Source organism: Brachycentrus maculatus, unplaced genomic scaffold, assembly GCF_059751285.1.
Source record: "Brachycentrus maculatus isolate JH-2025_06_01 unplaced genomic scaffold, ASM5975128v1 h1tg000513l, whole genome shotgun sequence".
Classification (NCBI taxonomy): Eukaryota; Metazoa; Arthropoda; class Insecta; order Trichoptera; family Brachycentridae; genus Brachycentrus; species Brachycentrus maculatus.
This window is the reverse complement of record NW_028281259.1, coordinates 264365-283296: the sequence shown is the minus strand read 5'-3', so window position 1 is coordinate 283296 and position 18932 is coordinate 264365. Positions and strand designations below refer to the sequence as shown.

The 18932-nt window shown below is 37.2% G+C and overlaps 1 protein-coding gene across 2 annotated transcripts in view; it reads right to left on the bottom strand.

Moving 5' to 3' along the window:
• Positions 1 to 225: 225 nt before the first annotated feature.
• The window catches only part of LOC148301828 (fatty acyl-CoA reductase wat-like), a 44618-nt gene continuing 25911 nt past the window's right edge, over positions 226 to 18932 (bottom strand). Inside the window, exons 9-12 of one of the 2 annotated variants that reach the window (XM_088272625.1) lie at positions 18191 to 18307; positions 16580 to 16721; positions 15113 to 15293; positions 226 to 1257 (exon numbers count right to left, since the gene is read on the bottom strand). In XM_088272625.1, the coding sequence (XP_088128751.1) occupies positions 909 to 1257; positions 15113 to 15293; positions 16580 to 16721; positions 18191 to 18307 (789 nt within the window). In that variant the 3' untranslated portion in view covers positions 226 to 908. Of the gene's footprint in view, positions 1258 to 8754; positions 10375 to 15112; positions 15294 to 16579; positions 16722 to 18190; positions 18308 to 18932 lie in introns of those variants that run through there. The other variant, XM_088272626.1, reaches the window with a different exon arrangement.

Here is an 18932-nt window from a genome sequence, read left to right as displayed (position 1 = left end):
AAAAATTAATGTCTTAGTTAGTAAAAGGTTATTATTTAAAATGTAATAAAACATTATTCCTCGATTAAATTTCTTTATTGAACAAACATACAGTTTTAACCTATGTGTGTATATATATATATATATATATATATATATATATATATATATATATATATATATATATATATATATATATATATATATATATATATATATAAATATATATATACAAAGTTAAGAAAGGTGTGTGTTGAGATTATATGACGATATAAAGAAAGTAGACTGGATGCAGCCGGAATGCCATCTCTCAGTGCGGCAAGACCATGTATGGTAGATGTTCCAATGGTGATATAAGGAAAGGGTGCAAGGCTGAGATGAGCTCTATCCAGCAAACTAAGGAAGGCGGGTTGGGATGGTTTGGGAAGGATGAGAGTAGACTGGATGTAGTCGGGATGCCATCTCTCAGTGCGGCAAGACCATGTATGGTAGATGTTCCAATGGTGATATAAGGAAAGGGTGCAAGGCTGAGATGAGCACTATCCAGTAAACTAAGGAAGGGGGGTTGGGATGGTTTGGGAAGGATGAGAGTAGACTGGATGCAGTCGGGATGCCATCTCTCAGTGCGGCAAGACCATGTATGGTAGATGTTCCAATGGTGATATAAGGAAAGGGTGCAAGGCTGAGATGAGCACTATCCAGCAAACTAAGGGAGGTGTGTTGAGATGGTTTGGACATGTGGAACCAATGAGTGAGGAAAGAACAGCAAAACAAATTTAAGAAGCGTATGTAATTGAAAATAGTAACAGAGGAAGAACGATGGAAACTTTGCATGGTCAGGTCAGGAGTCGGAACTATTCCCTCTGCCTATCTATGTAGGGAAATGGTGCCATGGTTAGTCAGTTGGTTTTAAATTATGGGATATTATATTACATGAAGATCTGGATAAAGTACCAAAGAAATTGAAATAGCAAAATGGTGATAACTGCCACTACCGCATAGTGCAGGAGATTGAGCCAGTTATTCCTCTTCCTGGCAGCTTTCACGGTGTCGAAAGGGTCCTTCAGGAGGTAGATTCGGATCCCTCTGACGTACGTGTACACAAACTCGTCCCAGTTGAGGTGAGATATGTCGAAGTCGAACAAGGACCGGTCGATGGGCGACAGAGTCTTGCTCAAATCCTTCACGTTCTTGTTCTTGAACCGCCATCTTGTAGTAGAGCAAAAGAACGAGATGACCTCAGAGAACTTGTGGACTTTCTTGTACGCGGAGATCAACCTGTAAAAATAAAACAATCTAATTAGCAGCTTAGACGCAGAAAGGAGAAAAATAAGCGGTGTTGGAGGCGCATGCTCCGAATTCCATGGACAGCTAGACGCACCAACGAGTCCATTCGTCAGGAGCTACACTTGGATGGCTTGACTCTGACCAGTGTCTGTACCCGACGGAAATAGTTATTTGGACACGTTGCGCGTGTGGCAACGAGGATAGCCTGGAACGACCGGTTGTGATGGGTAGCCTGGAGGGGAAGAGAAGGAGAGGAAGATCCCCACACGATGGACCGATGGAGTTAAGGTGGTTGGAGCGCTACGTGCAGCGCAGTCGAGGGATAACTGGAGAAGAGTCATTGCTTCCAAAAGGGTCCAACCCGCAGTAATGAGGAATAAAACGAAGAAGAAAATTACCAGCTTATTGAATCACGCCGATGGATCGTGGACCCTAAAGATCAGCAATCTCCATATGTTCCCAGTGTGCTCTCGATAGTTACCTAAGACAGCTTTCTGCCTACATAGAACTTGGCTCTACCTGACTGAGTTCCTCCAGGGTATGCTTGGCTACAATAGTTCAGAGACTAGAAGGAATGTGTATTTGATAAGGTATTTCTATCTATTGTTGCGCGGTATGATGGATAATCCTGAAATTATCCGGAGCATCGGTCTGTATGTTCCCGATAGTTAGATAAAGATAGCGTCGGCATAGATTGTTTCACATTCATATATACAGGACCAACCTGCCGATGGTTATGCCTGTAGGAAGAGCTACCACTATGCTAAACAATATCACTGTTCCATGTGCCTGAGGGAGTATTCCCAAGTGGGATTCTTCTACATCTTTAAATAAAAGTCTTCTTACATACTTTTTAATTTGTATTTTTAACTTATACGCCTTAAATGTTAGTTTGTTATGTATATATTAATTATTGAATAAATTGATTTAAGTCTGTTGATACTATGAACCGACTAAAGGCACACCAAATGTGGCCACATCCCATGGATCGATACGGTCAGCAAATGTGCTCCAAAGAGCAAGAGCAGGGAGACAGTTGCTGACTGGTATCAAGGTCCGGCAGGTGCCCTATCTGGGGCATGTGCTGAGAGGAGACAAGTACGAGCTATTGCACCTAGTGGAGGGTCCACGAGGTGTGGGCAGAAGGCAGATCTCCTGGCTCCGGAATATACCAGACTGGATGGGGATCAGGACTGTTAAGAGCTGCCCGAGACAAGGATAATTGCTCCCAAGTGATAGTCTGCGTTAGGGAGACCTGACATGACACTAACAGAAGAAGAAGAATAATAATTACAATCAATCTGGCTTGTTGGCTTGGCCGCTTCCACGCAGACGTAGGCAGAGAGAACAGAACACCACATGAAACCATCTTCGCCTCTTCCTTATTCATCCGTCTCCTCATTCATACCCGTCGATTATTCTGACTCCTATCCTGATTATGCAAATTTTTCCTCGTTTTTTCTCTGTTCCTGTGTTCACCACACATCATAAATTTGTTTTACTGTACTTTCTTTTCTCATTCGTTCCACATACCCAAACCATCTCAACACACCTTCCTTAGTTTGATGGATAATGCTTGTCTCAGTCTTGGATCAATTCCTTATATTACCATTGGAACAGATACCGCACATGGTTTTGGGGTGTGAAACTCCGAGCGCCCTAGCCATTTTCGCTGTTTGCTTTACCTTCCTTCCTACATTCCTCCTTCAGTTCCCTTTCCAGACAGCCATAAAAACCTAAACTAACATCACCGCATCAAATATAATTCACTCTTCATCCAAAAATCTGGAACGTAGGACTTGCCTTCATGTTAGTATAGATCATTATGTACGATTCATCGTCAAAAGCATCCCAACCGCATTTCCAGATCTGATACAGAAGCATTTAGGCTTCCTGACAGACCTTCTCTATAATAATAAGCGAGGTACATTGAGAGCTGTCCCACCGCATTCCCAGACCTGATACAGAAGCATCTAGGCTTCCTGACAGACCTTCTCTATAATAATAAGCGAGGTACATTGAGAGCTGTCCCACCGCATTCCCAGACCTGATACAGAAGCATCTAGGCTTCCTGACAGACCTTCTCTATAATAATAAGCGAGGTACATTGAGAGCTGTCCCACCGCATTCCCAGACCTGATACAGAAGCATCTAGGCTTCCTGACAGACCTTCTCTATAATAATAAGCGAGGTACATTGAGAGCTGTCCCACCGCATTCCCAGACCTGATACAGAAGCATCTAGGCTTCCTGATAGACCTTCTCTATAATAATAAGCGAGGTTCATTAAAATCTGTCCCACCGCATTCCCAGATCTAATACAGAAGCATCTAGGCTTCCTGGCAGACCTCTCTTGCAAAGCAATTTTATTTTATGAAAAAGTAAAACGAAATCGTATCCCAATTTCACTGTGAAGTGACATTCAGTAGCTTTTAACACACATGGGAGCCATGAGAGGCTCTGTCAAAAAAAACGCAGAGCAGCTGAAATGTACACAGCGATCCATGGAATGATCCATGCTTGGTTTAAACCTGAGGGATAAAGTAAGAAACGAAGAAAGCAGGAACAGTACCAGAACAAAGGATATCATGGACCAAGGATATCGTGTGGCAGAACTCAAGTGGCAATGGGCGGGACATGTTGCGAGACAAGATGGAGCCCAAAATTTTTAAGATTGAAACCTTGGGAGAATAAAAGAGGTGTCGGAAGACCTCAAAAAAGATGGTCCGACAACATGTGGGCAAGACATTGACTGCAAACAGCAACAGACCGAAAGAAATTGGAAAACAGAAGGGAACGGAAGATATAGTGGAAGACTTAAGAGGAAGAAAAAGAAGATTTTAATGTGTCTGTCAACTGCCAATCTGAATTAACACAAGTTTGTTAAACGACTACCAAGATTCTAAGTATAATTTTTTGACATCTCATCAAAGATAAGATGTAATTGGAGACAATCCAGATTTTGTGAACACACTCAATTTGGACACACTCAAAATGTTGTAAAAGTATCTAAGTTTCTGGTGAAAGAGAGTAGCTAGTTAGTTCAGTCAGTCAACCAGATCAGGTGGCCGGTACACAGACGCCTCCACAACTCCGACCAGTACAGTAGACAGACACAAAACAGTGCCCTTAGCACCATTGGATGGGCACAATGGTGAGAGGAAGAATGTTTAAGGGAACAAATATTTTAATGTACGCTACTATGTGCTGTACTGCCAATTCAGTGGTGCATAGAGCACTGCATCATGTATTATGGCACTATCTGACTCGTAAACCAAGTTCATTGTATTACATCTTCTTTTTTCATTAAATTTGCCATTACTGATTGTCTGGAGAAACCTACAAATCCATTGTAATATATCTTCTTTTTCTGTCCATTAACCGCACCTAGTGGTGCTTAGGGTACTGCATCGTCCAGCAAAATCAGTGTTGTCTTGACTATTAAATCTTCTTCTTCTTATGTTTCCATGATGGCTCCCTAGGTGGAGCATATGCTCCACCTAGGGAGCATATGCTCCCTAGGTGGAGCATATGCTACATATGCTACATATGCTACATATGCTACATATGCTACATATGCTACATATGCTATATAGGTGGAGCGTATGCATAGCATACGTCTCGTGTTGGCCATATGGCCAACACGAGACGTCTCCAAGTCACTCTGTCACACGCCATCTCCTTGGCTTCCTCCTAGGTCAATCCAGTTGAGTATAGTCGGTGAATGGCCGTCAATGGAATCCTCGGGGTTGGAAGAAGAGACACGAGGGGTTGATGCCCTCAGGTGGCATTCTAGGAACATGTCCCAACCATGTCCACCTTCTCCTCTCCAGGGCTTCCAGTATGAGGGGCTGTTGAGGTCTTCTCCTCACATCGTCATTCCTGACCAAGTCATATCACTATCATTGAATACATGAATAAAAGGTGATCAGCCCTGCGCGGCTGTCCAAACATAAAACACAGTAGGGGACATATTTTTTTTAATACATTTTTTGCATTTTTGGACTAAGTAGAATCTACTTACAACATTTTGAGTGTGTCCAAATTGAGTGTGTTCACAAAATCTGGATTGTCTCTAATGAGATGTCACCATCTTTGTCAAAAATAATATGAAAACAACTCCTGTAACTGAAGATAATCCAGATTTTGCGAACAAGTATTTGGACACTCAAAATGTTGTAAATAAATTATCTGGTCAAATTATAAGCTTAAATAATAAAATGAAAATTATGTTTTCTGGCGTTTCTCATGTCGCTCACTCCTTTCAAGAACGTCAAAAATCAAAAAACTTGATTTTTCACGAGAACGTTTTTAAAGTTTAAGAATATAACACAATGTATTAAAAATGAATATAAAGCCACTTATTGTACTTTTTACTGTGTAACAGATCTTTTTAGGTAAAACCTGAATGTTTTTTCTCCATCTGAAAAATGTTTATTATATTTTTAAAAAATAGCTAAACAATACCTTTTCTTCAAAATGCAAAAGCAACGCTTTCTGCACTGTAGCGGGTAAATATTAATTTAAAATATGCTTCTTTTGCTGGGATAGGGTACATTTTATGGGCATTCCGAAAACGTGCACAACTGAAAATTGACGATTTTTGATTTATGACGTTCTTGAAAGGAGTGAGCGATGTGTGTGATTATAATCCAGGATTCGGACCTCATACTAATAAAAGAGTTTTTGCTTGATAAAAAGCTTCTTTTTATCTCACCAATAGATGTCTCTAGTGAAGTTCTAGGGATTCAAGAATAATATTTCAAAATTGGTTTATATTTATATATAGAACTTCCAAGAATTTGGGTAGTGTGGCTGTCAATAATGGGTAGAATTGGTGAATGTTACACGTGTGTAAAGTGATCACTTAAACCAGCCTATGACGGTCGTCAGCCCCGTAAATGCCCAGACTTCCATATTCTTCTTCATCTTTGATGAGATGTAAAAAAATAATAAAAATCTACTTAGTTCAAAAATGCAAAAAACATTTACAAAAAAATGTCCCTTACTGTGCTTTAAGTTTGGAAAGCCGTGCGTTTCATGTACCAGTCCTGAGTAATATCAAATCAATACAACTAACTAAACATCACGTAGTTTTCCCGCAGCGGTAGGCAGAGAGAATAGAAGTAAACCAATGAAGATAAAAGAACATGAAATGGAAACACCTGATATCGCTCACTCCTTTCAACAACGTCATATATCAAAAATCTTAAATTTTCAGCTGTGCATGTTTTCGGAATGCCCTAAAAATGTACTATATCCCAGCAAAAGCGACACATTTTTAACTTAATATTTACCCGCTACAGGGCAGAAAGTGCTGTTTTTGCATTTTTAATAAAAGGTATTGTTTAATTATTTTTTAAATATACAAAATATTTTTCAAATGGAAAAAAAAACATTCAGGTTTTACCTAAAAAGATCTGTTGCACAGTAAAAAGTTCAATTAGTGGCTTGATATTTATTTTTAATATATTTTATTACATTTTCAAACTTTAAAAACGATCTTCTGAAAAATCAAGTTTTTGATATATGACGTTGTTGGAAGGAGTGAGCGATATATCACATACGATTTAATTAGCGTTTTATTTCAGGCTACGAACAGTCGAGGCATCTAAGTACAAGAAAAGATTACCATTTAAAATGTTGACTAAGTGCCAAAACCTCTAAATGCTATCATCCTCTGCAAATACGAAGTTTATTTGCGTGCCAATATTGATTCCGCGTCCGCAACTCCGTGGTTAGCGCGTTTGATCTGCCACGCAATCGTCCTAGGATCAATTCCATCGAAAGATGTGGAAAAAACCATGTGTGGTAGATGTTCCAATAGAAAAAGGAAAGAGCACTTCAGAAATGAGGACATCGCTTTTTAAGTGGTATTACACAAAATTATCATTCATCGTTCACTTTTTAAGTGGTATTACACAAAGTTATCATTCATCGTTCACTTTTTAAGTGGTAATTTAATATGGTATTAGCGTTTTGTTATTTAAATAAGAAGCAAAGTAAAAATATACAAGACTTGTGTGAGACCGATTGCCACATATGGGACAAAGACCAGAGTAGACACAGCCAGAACCAAATCTCTTCTAAGCACTTCAAAAATGAAGACATCGCTTTTGAAGTGGTATTCCACAACGTTATTATTTATCGTTCCCTTTTTAAAATGTATTACACAAAGTTATCATTCATCGTTCCCTTTTTAAGCTGTGTAATACAACAGTTGTATAATTTCATTTATCGTTAACTTTTTAAGAGGTAATTTAATATGGTATTGGCGTTTTGTTATTAAAATAAGAAGCAAAGTAAAAATATACAAGACATGTCGCTCACTCCTTTCAAGAACGTCATAAATCAAAAAACTCGATTTTTCAGGAGAACGTTTTTAAAGTTTAAAAATATAATACAATGCATTAAAAATAAATATCAAGCCAATTACTGAACTTTTTACTGTGCAACAGATCTTTTTAAGTAAAACCTGAAGGTTTTTTCTCCATTTGAAAAATATTTTGTTTATTTTAAAAAATAATTAAACAGTGCCTTTTCTTCAAAATGCAAAAACAACACTTTCTGCCCTGTGGCGGGTAAATATTAAGTTAAAAATATGCCGCTTCTGCTGGGATATAGTAAATTTTCTGGGCATTCCGAAAACATGTATAACTGAAAATTTACGAATTTTGATTTATGACGTTCTTGAAAGGAGTGAGCGATGTGTTATAATATATATGACAATAATATATTATATACATATATAATATATTATATATATATATATATATATATATATATATATATATATATATATATATATATATATATATATATATATATATATATATATATATATATATATATATGACAGATTGCCACATATGGGACAGAGACCAGAGCTGGTACAGCCAGAAATTTGGACATTTAGGTGCATAACCAGAAACACGTCAAGAGATCGAATATCAAGGAACATGGAATTTGGGAAAATGTAGTACGGAGGATATAGTCAGATGGGGAAGACAGCGAAGACGATTCTGGAATGCCCATGTCGATAGAATGCAAGATAATAGACTGGCCCGAATTGGTCTTCAAGAGAACCCTGTCGGAAGACCACCTGGAAGACCTACAAAGCGATGGCGTGACAGCTGCCAGTCCACGTCACAAGAGACGGATAACGGATTGAAGCAGATGCTAGGATCTATAAGAAGGAAGAAGACGATGAAGATGAAGCAGTTATGAATATATTGATGAAAAAATATACACTTACCTCAGTAAATTAAAAAATAAAAAACAACAGTAAAAATAATGTTTTATTAAAAGTATCAGAACATTTTTTTAAAGGAATAACCCGCAAAGTCTCTACTTTTTAGAGACTTTGCGGGTTTTTTTATAAATATATATATATATATATATATATATATATATATATATATATATATATATATATATATATATATATATATATATTCAATAAATATGTATTTTACCATTAGATGAATTATGAACGAAATTATGGTAACTGAATTCAGGAGGAGTAATTTTCGGCATAGTTAATTTTGAAAAAAATAATAAGTAAAGACATGTTTTTACACGATTAAAAATTTTAATAAATAGCTGAGGGGGCGAAATGGAAAAAGTTCGAAAGGGAGGGGGGCGAAAATGAGTGGGCGATATTTTTTAAATAGCTACTTAAAAAAATGTTTTAATTCGTATCTATTTAGACACTATAAGAGATATTAATAAAAAATGGTATTCTACCATTTTTTGACAAATTCAACATCACAAGAGTTACAAGCGGATCCTTAGGATCTAGAAAAAGAATAATAATAAAATAATAAAACCCTTATCCGCACCCCAGTGGTGCATAGGGCACTGCGTCACATAAACGCAGTGTTATCTTGATCGTTTACACATGAAGGAAAGGTGATCAACCCTCCGCTTCAGGTACCAGTCCAGGGTTTTATTGAATAAATATTACAGTGAAAAAATCACTCATATTTATTTTACCCCCCTTGGGAATCGAACCCGGGTCCTCCAGAACGGTAGCCGAGCACACTAACCATTACACTACGGAGGCGGACAAGAGAAAAAGAAGAAGAAGACAATTAAAGGGGCTAATTATGGGGGCGAATTTGGAGATTATTCGAACCGATAACTAATAATTTATCTTTATTGCTTTTGATATTAAAAAAAAATATTTTTTAAAAATACGCATATAAACATCGCTCACTCCTTTCAACAACGTCATATATCAGAAAAATTGATTTTTCAGGATATCGTTTTTAAAATTTTAAAATATAATAAAATGTGTTAAAAAATAAACATTAAGCCACTTATTAAACTTTTTGGTGTGCAACAGATATTTTTAGGTAAAACCTGAAGCTTTTTTCTCCATTTAAAAAATATTTAGTTAACTTAAATAAATAATTAAACAATACCTTTTCTTCAAAATGCAAAAACAACACTTTCTGCCCTGTAGCGGGTAAATACTAAGTTAAAAATATGCCGCTTTTGCTGGGATATAGTACATTTTCTGGGCATTAGGAAAACATGCACAACTGAAAATTGTTGATTTTTAATATATATCGTTGTTAAGGTAAATATTAAGTTTAAAATATGCCGCTTTTGCTGGGATATAGTACATTTTCTGGGCATTCCGAAAACATGCACAACTGAAAAATGACGATTAAAAATATATGACGTTGTTGAAAGGAGTGAGCGACATATATACAATATATTTTTCAATTTTTCGTGATAGTTTATATAATTATCGATTTATATAAATGCATTTATAAAACGCCACAAAACATACATTGACGATATGATTAACATCATAATGACACTGTAGTGAGCCGATTTTAACAAAAAATATTTCTTCCTAGCGGCCGGCACGGTATCGAACGAGTCCTTGACTAGGTAGAGGCGCACTCCGCGCATATATGTGTACAAGTAGTGGTCCCAGTTGAGCTTCGAGATGTCGAAATAGAACAACTTCCGGTCTTCCTCGGTCAAACCTTTGTTCAGTTCGTGCACATTCTTGTTCCTGAAGGCCCATCGCTGCGTGGAAAAGTAGGATATGACGTCGGTGAACTTGTGGATCTTTGAGTATGCGCCCTTAAGCCTAAAACAGAAGCACATCATCTGGATATTAAAAAATGTTTTTCATTAATTTTTCTTATCATTCATCGTTCTATTTTTAAGTTATATTACACAAAATTATGATTCATCGCTCACTTTTTAAAGTTGTATAACACGATGTCATCATTCGTCGTTCGCTTTTTAAGTGATATTCCACAAAGTTGTCATTCATCGTTCGCTTTTAAGTGGTATTACAAAAGTTATCATTCATCGTTCACTTTTTAACATGTATTACACAACGTTATCATTCATAGTCACTTTTTAAGTGGTATTACACAAAGTTATTACTCATCGTTCAAGTTTAAAGTGGTGTTACACAACTTTATCATGCAGCATTCGCTTTTTAAGTGGTCTTACACAACTTTATCATTCATAGAGAGAGTGTTATACTGCCATACCACAAAGTTTAAAATGCTTAACCAACTAACTAACCTTCACGCCGTTCTCTCTCACTGCCTACCCCTGCAGAAAGCGGCGTGATAGTTAATAAGTTAGTTTAAAAAAAAAAGAAAACCTATTATTTTCAGAAATATGCTGCAAAACTTAGTCAAAGGAGCCTAAATAGGGCCATGATAAGAGGTGTTGCATAAGCCGTAGCTATATTTCAGAGTCACTTATTCGGTGATTCCAAATAAAAATTCACTCAGTAGTTGTGATTGTCCTGACGAAGAGAAGGGTACATTCCGAAACCGGTAGTCTATGATATAAGGTAAGGTTATCAGACAATTTGGGTGAGGATTAACATATTTTATGGGGTATGGATGACGTGAGTGACGGAGCTTACGGTGATGGTTACAGTTATATGGAAAAGGAAATGGAGGAGGGAAAATTAAAATTGTTGTAAGGGAAAATAGCAGCGCTGGCTAGGGCGCTCAGGGTAGCATACCCGTACTCGCAGTATCCAGCTGAATATTCTATTTCTCGACCATGTTAACGGATTGCTAAACTCTATCGATAGAGCAGCGTACGCGACATTCGAAGGTTACTTCAAACAATACTAGCGTATAAGATTTTTACTGACATCTCAACACAGATGAAGAAGAAAATAGAAGTCTGGGCAAATGCAAGGGCTTACGACCTGTCAAAAGTTAATCACTTTATACATTGTATAAAACTGCATAATCTATGCAGGTCGGATGCCCTGTAAATGTAAGATCACCGTTTATAATCTATGTAAAGTGATCAAACCAGCCAATGACAAGTCGGAAGCCTGTGAATCCCGAGACTTTCACATTCTTCTTCGTCTATTTTAAGATATTTATAAAATATCTCCAGTAAAAAGTCTAGTAAAGGTGATCCAACGGATCACCGTTTATATTTTGTATAAGGTGATTACTTAAGCCAAGGACAGGTCGAAAGCCCTGTAAATGCGAAGACATTCACATTGTGCTTCTTCTATGTTAAAATATTTACAAAAAAATCTAGTTAAAAGTTTGACTACTCTGTAATGTGATCTTTTAACCAGCCAATGATAAATCAGAAGCCCTGTGAATCCCAAGACTTTCACATTCTTCTATGCCTATGTTGAGAAATCTACTACTACTATATAACTACTGAAACCAGCCAATGACAAGTCGGAAGCCTGTCAATCCCAAGATATTCACATTCTTCTTCGTCTATGTTGAGATATTTTTAAAAAATCTCGCCCATCATTTATATACTGTGTAAAAGTGATCACTTAACCTTTCCCTTCCGGTGCTAAAATAAAACGCGCTTCCCGGTGTTGGGTAGTCACTACACAAAAAAAATTAGCCATTTTAAATCAGAAAAATACGGACATACAAAGCTAATCCCCTTAATTAATTATAACTGAAGTCAAAAATTATAATAATTTAGATTTATTTGCTGAAAAAATTAAAAAATCATGTGGCAACGCTCACGGAACAAGCGTAGGTCCACTCTTGTCGGGAGCCCAAGAGCTACTGCCGCTAGCCAGAGAACATTGAGCTTTGAGCTCCTCACGCTTGCACAGTGTAAGTGTGAAAGAGTAAGATGCGAATATATTGTCGCGGTTCCCGCACACTCTTCACGCGCTGTTTATACGCGAATTTGTTTCCGATATTCACAAAATACCTCCGATGTACCCGATATATTCTGATTATTATTAATATTATTTTTTAAATGAATGCGTTAATATGTTATGGAGGAATACTTAAAATCTTAGCCTTGTATTTATTTTATTTATAGAGATATCATAGTTATTAAAAGAAATGTGTACTAGGTACACAACATCGGGAAGGGAGAAGTCTCAAATTGAAAGTTTTACCACCGTGTAAAGTCACCAATCAAACCAGCCAATGACAAGCCGATTGCCTGTAAATCCTCAGACTTCCACATTCTTATTCATCTATGTTGAGTACCTATCAATATGAAGGTCTACAGTGCAAAGGTGAACTAAGAAAATGTGAGAAAGATGGATAGGTACTTACCAGATAAGTTTTTTCCGGTCAAATTCTTGATGTTTTAAACGTGCTTGTGCCACAGAACCAGTGAGTACGTGGGGCGTGGATAGAACGCCAACAGATACGTGCAAAGGCTTCACAAGAGAGAGGAAGAAGAGGACACAAAACACACATGATCCGGCGGCGTACGAAACGCGATTTCGAACGCACCGCGGCGACAGTACCGCCATCTGTCGGACTGTAGTGAACTGCGCCGAGTGACGTCACAAACGCTCGGGACGTATGTATGTATGTATTAGTATTACAAAAAGGTACATATTAGGTTAGAATACACATTTATAGGTGTGTGTGTTTGTGTAGGAAGAAATCCTCGTACCATGGACATTTTTTCCACAAATCTTTCTGATCCAATATTAGTATGCAATTTTAAGCTTTATTTTGTTTGAACTGCCCACATTATAAAGGGAAAATTGCATTGCACATTATTGGAAAAAAATGCTGTCTACATAAAAGTTTCGTGTGTACTGTTGCGTTGATTTTAGTTGATTTTTGTTATGCAATTTTAAACTTTATTCTGTTTGAACTGCTCATATTATAAAGGTCAAATTAAAATACATATTATGATTATTTTTTAAATGTTTCGCGCTTTCCGTGCGTTGTTTTTAGTTATTTTTTTATATGTAATTTTAAGCTTTATTATGCTATAGTTGCTCATATTATAAAGGTGAAATTGCAATACCAATAATTGTAATAATGTTATCTTTAATGTTTCGCGCTTACTCGTGCGCTGATTTTTGTTCATTATTGATATGCAATTTTAAGCTTTATTGTGCTTTATTTTGCCATACTATAAAGGTGAAATTGCAATACAAAATTTTTAACAAAATGTCGCCTTAGTTAACGTAAAGTCTTATGCTTTCCCGTGCATTGATTTTAATTCATTTTTGATTTGCAATTTAATCCTTATTATATTTTAGCTGCTCATATTATAAAGGTGAAATTCCAATACACGTTCAAAATAAAATAATAAAAAATAAAAATATTACACATCCTGAAATTTTAAAAAAATATCAGCGTCATCTTTAAGCGATGTAAACTGGCCATGTTTTATAAAATATGATAATTAAAATGGAGGAGGAATGAAAAAAAATATGGGAGCAGGTTCTAGGGCTTTCGGAGTCGCATACCCACACTCGTAAAAACATGTAAGCTACCGCGAAGGTGTAGAAACGTCCATAGTTAAGGAAAATGCACATACGTGTAGAAGAGAGAGAAACATACAAAATAGTGTGGATACGACATAAAATAACCCAAGTGACATTTTCAGCTTTAGAACAGTGATTAAAAGGTTCTAGAAATGTTTCGGAATTCTTCTACGACCTTTCTAGAAATTCACACTTCTTCACTTTATTGTTACACAACCTTTCTGCGATCCAAAGTGTTACAGAAAGGTTTTAAACCGTTTTAGAACCATTATTCTACCTTTTGAGAACTTATAAGTTACAGAACGGTTTTAAAACCTTTTTAAGACCTTTTTAGAACCAAAAATGTTGCAGAAAGCTTTTCAATCCACCCTTTCGCGATCTTTCTAGAGCTGAAACATTAGGTACAGAAAGGTTTTAAACTGTTCTAAAACCATTCTACGAATTTTTTACGAACTAGAATGTTATAATACGGGTTTAAAACCTTTCTGTGACAATTTTAGAACAAAAAATGTTGCAAAAGACTTTTGAAACCATTCTAAAAAAAATCTGCAAACTTTTCTATAAAGTCCTAGACTTAAGGTGTTACAAAATAGTTTTATTATCATTCAAAAACCCTTCTGGAACCTTTCTAGATCTAAGATGTTACAGAACGGTTTTATAACCGTTGTTTTGTGACAATTTGAGACCAGAAATATTACAGAAGCCATTTAAAACCGTTCTAAAACCTTTCTGCGAACGTTCTTGAACTAAGATGTTATAAAACGGGCTTAAAACCGTTCTTTTGAGATCTTTTTGGAACAAAATGTTACAGATGGCTTATAAAACCGTTTTGAACAATTCTGCACAGGTTCTTGAACTAAGATGATATAAAAGGAGTTTAAAACCGTTCCAGAACACTATTGAGACCTTTCTAAAACACTTCTGCTAACTTTCTAGAACTAAGATGTTACAAAACGGTTCTAAAACCATCCTAGAACACTTCTGTTAACTTTCTCGAACTAAGATGTTATACAATTGTTTTGAAACTGTTCTAGCACACATTTGAGACCTCCCCAGAACGAAAATGCCACTTGGGAACATGCTTAATGTTTCTTAGCTCATTGTTTATACGCACATTGGTTTCTTTCCTATGCAGAAGAGCACTGCGTCGACGATATACGCCGGCAGGAGGTGGAGAAGGTACACGCTGATGAGGTGCAGAGTCTTGTGCTTGTTCAGGGAGAAGCAGTACGCCCAGATGCAGGATATGGTGGGGATGTCACACCCGTGCTGCTCAGAAAGCTTCATGAACGCTCCTGAAATAAAAACAATTATTATTATTAAACCCTCATCCGCACCCTAATGGTGCATAGGGCACTGCATCATATAAACGCAGTGTTATCTTGATCGTTAACACATGAAGGAAAGGTAATAAGCCTTCCGCTTCAGGTACCAGTCCAGGGTAATATTGAATAAATATTAGAATGAAAAAAACACTTATATTTATTTGACCCCCCGCTGGGAATCGAACTTGAGACCTCCAGAACGGTAGCTGAGCATGCTGACCATTACACTACAGAGGTGTAATAAAAACAAGGTGTTATTAAAACAGTACCTTGTATACAGTTTTATGAAAGCCCTTGAAATAAAAATCCTTTTATATCCAGCACCCTGTATTCAGCAACTAGTTTAACTAACTTGCCATCACAGGGGTGGTCAGATTGGATAGAATGTCACACCACTCTGTCTTTGCAAACAGCTTTTTCCACGTTCATGCATCTCCTCATACATACCCGCCGATTATTACGACTCCTAACCTGACCACTTTCAAGTATTTGGCATACCTGATCGTGCCATGTTCTCGGTCTTCCTCTGTCTATTGCTACTACTAAATCTATTACTACTACTACAACTAATACCATCACGCCATTTCTCCGCAGGGGAAGGGAGAGAAGATGAAACACCACACTCTGCTATCCTGGCATACACTCGTAGCTTCCTTCACATCCATACATCTAGTCATACATGCCCTTCGATTACGCAGACTTTTGACACCACCAGGTTTTAGGTTCTGATTGTGCCAGGTCTTTTACGACCGTCATCGTTCTTAAATTCAATACATAAGTTTACAACATTATAAATATTATTATTATTATTATTATTATCTGGTCAAATTATAAGCTTAAATAATAAAAATGAAAATGGTTTTTTCTGGCGTTTCTCATGTGTGTGATTATAATCCAGGATTCGGACCTCACATACTAATATAAGAGTTTCTGCTTAGTAAAAAGCTTCTTTACATCTCACCAATAGATGTCTTTAGTGAAGTTCTAGTGATTCAAGAACAAGGTTTCTAAATTGGTTCATATATATAGAACTTCCGAGAATTTGAGTAGTGTGGTTGTTAATAATGGGTAGAATTGGTGAATGTTACACGTGTGTAAAGTGATCACTTAAACCAGCCGATGACGGTCGTCAGCCCCGTAAATGCCCAGACTTCCATATTCTTCTTCATCTTTGATGAGATGTCAAAAAATAATACATAAGTTAGTTAGATCTTTGATATTTGAATGGCAATGATCTGTGGCCTGATTTCACTCACCCCATGTGATCGGTCTGTCGTTGGAGCTGACGTAGTTGTATATCGGTATTTGCCTCTCTATCGGCTTGGGTCCGATCTCCTCCCAACCGTTGTCAACCTTCGGTAGCTCTTCCTTGTTGGGACTGTAGTGAGTGTGTCCAATCTAGAGTCAAAAAAACACAACAGTACTTTATTATAGGTGTCACAACTTGAAACGAAGCATCTAACATATTACTTTTATATGAAAGAAGATAGTCATTTACATATTATTTTTTGACATCTCATCAAAGATGAATTCAATTCAATTCAATTTATTCAATAAAAAAATATATATATATAAATAACAAACAATATTCAAGGCGTATATATTAAAAGTAAAAGTAAGCAAGAAGACTTAAAGGTGTAGAAGAATCCCGCTTCGGAAAACTCCTTCGGACACATGGAACAGATCAATATCCAATGTGATATTGTTCAACATAGCGGTAGCTCTTCCTACAGGCATAGCCATCGGCAGGTTGGTCCTGTGTATAGGAATGTGAAACAATCTATGCCGACGCTGTCTTAGGTAACTATCGGGAACATACAGACCAATGCTCCGGATAATTTCAGGATTATCCATCATACCGCGCAACAATGGATAAAAATGCGTAATCAAATACACATTCCTTCTAGTCTCTAAACTTTTGTAGCCAAGCATACCCTGGAGGAACTGGGTCGGGTAGAGCCGACGATAATAGCCGTACTCTCTCATGTAGAGATACCTCAAAAACTTCTTTTGGACTTCAAAAACAAGTCTGGACATTTGCGGTGCTGACGAACATCACAAGCTAATTTAAGTGATCCCTTTACACACATGTAACATTCACCAATTCTACCCATTATTGACATCCACACTACTAAAATTTTTGGAAGTTCTAATTTATGAACCAACATTGAAACATTATTCTTGAATCACTAGAACTTCACTAGAGACATCTATTGGTGAGATGACAAGAAGCTTTTTATTAGTAGAAACTCTTTTATGAGTATATCGTTGTCATACAGGAGAAAGTGACCAAGTGCATTGTTTAACAAAAACGTGATCACTGACTATTTGCTATCTTACTAGCTCAGTATTGTCCTGAAAAAATCCCAAACGATTTTAAACTTGGAAGTATAATATATTGACTTAGTAAAAATGACTAACTGCATTGATGTTTATTTTCTTGCCAAGCAAAAGTGACTTAAATGGCCCTCCTGAAAATTTTACGTTTTGGTAGTTGGTCACTTTCTCCTGTACGACTACGATATATACGACCTCGTCAGCCCCGTAAATGCCCAGACTTCCATATTCTTCTTCATCTTTGATGAGATGTCAAAAAATAATATTTAAATACTTGTTCACAAATCTGAATTACCTCCAATTATAGAAGGTTTTTACCATATTATTTTTTGACATCTCAACATAGTTGAAGAATGACGGTCGTAAGCCCCGTAAATGCCCAAACTTCCATATTCTTCTTCATCTACATTGAATAATATGAGGTGAAGATTGTTTGCGAGGATAGTGGTGTGGAATATTGTGCTATTCTCTCTGCCTGCCCCTAGGGGGAAGCGGCATGATGGTTGATTTGTTAATTTTGGTGTACATACATCGTAAGCGGCCACGATTGACGCGTTGATCACGTAGTCCACTGGTATGATGTCAGCCACCATGTCGGCATCGCAGTGAAGAGTCCTCAGCAGGCCGACAGCAGCGCCCACCACCACCTGGAATGGGGAAGAGGTGATCAGAGAAGAAGACAGACTGAAGCAAACCATCTTATTCTTCTCTGTCTCTATAAAAAGCATTACCATGTATGGTAGATGTTCCAATGGTGATATAAGGAAAGGGTGCAAGGCTGAGATGAGCACTATCCAGCAAACTAAGGAAGGCGGGTTGGGATGGTTTGTCAAGGATGAGAGTAGACTGGATGCAGTCGGGATGCCATCTCTCAGTGCGGCAAGACCATGTATGGTAGATGTTCCAATGGTGATATAAGGAAAGGGTGAAAGGCTGAGATGAGCACTATCCAGCAAACTAAGGAAGGCGGGTTGAGATGGTTTGGGAAGGATGAGAGTAGACTGGATGCAGTCGGGATGCCATCTCTCAGTGCGGCAAGACCATGTATGGTAGATGTCCCAATGGTGATATAAGGAAAGGGTGCAAGGCTGAGATGAGCACTATCCAGCAAACTAAGGAAGGTGTGTTGAGATGGTTTGGGCATGTGGAACCAATGAGTGAATAAAGAACAGTAAAACAAATATATTTAGTATTGAAAATATAAGCAGAGGGAGACCAAGGAAGACTCAGTATGATCAATTACTTAAAATATTAGAACTATGTAATATGCTA